General features: G+C 40.7%; 1 protein-coding gene across 1 annotated transcript; it reads left to right on the forward strand.

Annotated features, from left to right (window-relative positions):
* Window positions 1-1,058: 1,058 nt before the first annotated feature.
* Window positions 1,059-2,012, forward strand: LOC121039508 (olfactory receptor 51H1). Its single transcript, XM_040489752.1, has one exon. The coding sequence runs from the start codon at window positions 1,059-1,061 to the stop codon at window positions 2,010-2,012; it is 954 nt and encodes a 317-aa protein (XP_040345686.1).
* The last annotated feature ends 399 nt before the right edge of the window (window positions 2,013-2,411 follow it).

The raw sequence follows: 2,411 nt of genomic DNA on the forward strand, positions 1-2,411 counted from the left end.
GGAGCCTGCCTCACATGCTGTGTCTCCCTCTATCAGCCCCTCCTCTGCTCTCTATCTCTCTCTCTGTGTCTCTCTCTGCCTCTCTCTCTCTCTCTTTCAAAAATAAGTACACATAAAAAATTTTTTTAAGATAAATATTTGAGACTCCGTTCTAGGTACAATAGAAGCCCTTAAAGGAGCTTTTGCTGGTGATGAATAAAATCATATCCCAAATCCAAAAAGTTTATTCAGACTTCAGAATGAAGAATTGTTGGCAGAGGCACTAGTAGATGGAGGATGGTCTGTTGGGAAGTCCGGGAGAAATGGGTTATCTTATTTATTGACTGTACAAAAGACAGAAAAGGAATACTTATTTCATATGTTCTGAAGCAAGTGTGAAGTTGGTTAAATGTTGGTTTGATGAAAGAAGAAGTTTTAAGAATGACCCCAAGTTTCTAGTATGTTAGGAGATTCTCAAAATAAAAATTTTTTAACTGGCAACTCTCATATCCTATGTGTGGTTGTTTCTCGGGCACCTTTATTCCCAGCTGGTTTAAAATGAGATTATGGAAAATTATAAATTGTTAAAATTTGTGAAGGTTAAATATTAATTTTAACAGTTTTATCCACTAATGCTTCTATTTACAAATGTAGGCCATCATAAATACAGTGAAGTAAATGCCTAAACATGTGGAAGAACACACACACATATGTGTATGTATGAGACTGTATGTGTTTGTGTGAATGTGGGTTTGTGATGGCAGTGGAGCTGTGGGTAGGTGTTTGTGTGGTAGTGGTGTTGTGACTTTATAGTGGGTTTTTTTATTATTATTATTTAGCAAAATGCTCTACACTATCAAGCCCTTGGGTGCTGCTGCTTCATTTCATGTGATTGTCTAGGAAGCAAAAGGACATAGTGATACAAAAACCTCCTAGATGCTGTTTTTAACATAACTGCCCCCTCTATTGTTCTTCTTCTCTATTTATAAAGCCATTTACCTGTCTTCTATGAAAATATATTTTCAATTTAGGAGCTTCAAGCTAAGTGGGAGAGTCCAGCCTCCCCCAACAGTGATACCATGACAATGAATTCAACTGCATCACATGCCAACCACCACAGTTTCATTTTGACAGGTATCCCTGGGATGTCAAATAAAAACCCATGGATGGCCTTTCCCTTGGGATTTCTCTACACACTAACTCTCCTGGGAAATGGAACCATCTTAGCTGTCATCAAGGTAGATGAGAGTCTCCATGAGCCTATGTACTACTTCCTCTCTATCTTGGCTGTCACCGATGTTAGTCTCTCCATGTCCACCTCGCCCTCCATGCTCAACATCTTCTGGTTTAATGCCCCTGAGATTCCCTTTGATGCATGCATTACACAGATGTTTTTCATCCACGGATTTGGAGTGGTAGAATCAGGAGTATTAGTGTCCATGGCCTTTGACCGTTTTGTGGCCATCCGAGACCCATTACGCTATGCTTCCATCCTCACCCATGACATCATTGGAAAGATCGGAATAGCTGTCCTCATCCGGGCAGTCTGTGTGGTTTTGCCTGTGCCATTCCTTATAAAGCGGCTACCTTTTTGCCGTTCCAACGTCTTGTCTCATTCATACTGTCTCCACCAAGATGCAATGCGGCTAGCCTGTGCCAGCACCCGCATCAACAGTCTCTATGGCCTCATCATAGTCATCTTCACATTGGGGCTGGATGCCCTCATCATTCTCTTTTCTTACATGCTCATCCTGAAGACTGTGCTGGGCATTGCTTCCAGAACTGAAAGGGTCAAAGCCCTCAACACCTGCCTTTCTCACATCTGTGCTGTGCTCCTCTTCTATGTTCCTCTCATTGGTGTCACCATGATCCACAGATTTGGGAAGCATCTATCACCAGTAGTACACACACTCATGGCCAATATCTATCTGTTACTCCCCCCTGTACTAAACCCCATTGTATATAGTGTGAAGACTAAGCAGATACGAAGGCGGATCTTACACATGTTCCAGGGGAGAAAAAACAGGGCCTAGGGAAGTGGAGTCAAGTATAAGGTGTGGCCATTTCAGCAGTTCCAATGCAGTCAGATTATGCACATCTAGTGAAATTCAAGGGTGGGCAAGGATCGTGGGTGACGAAATAACATGGGTCATTCTTGTCCTGTATGCACTCCATTTTCAAATCTGGTGTCACATACAAAATCTAATTTAATTAACATCATAATTTTTCTTCTTTGAAACTGGGATATGAGCATCAGTAATGGTATAAATTATTACCTGTGTATCTAGATAGCACTTATGGGCATTTACTCATATAAGATGAAGTAGCATTCTTTCTTTAATCATCAATTAAATAATGATTACATAAAGAAGAATTCTAGAAGTACAACAGCACTACTGAAGGGTTGGACCTCTGAGATATTGTTTTGTTTG

This window comes from Herpailurus yagouaroundi, unplaced genomic scaffold (assembly GCF_014898765.1).
Source record: "Herpailurus yagouaroundi ecotype Mexico unplaced genomic scaffold, PumYag 180, whole genome shotgun sequence".
NCBI classification, from domain to species: domain Eukaryota; kingdom Metazoa; phylum Chordata; class Mammalia; order Carnivora; family Felidae; genus Herpailurus; species Herpailurus yagouaroundi.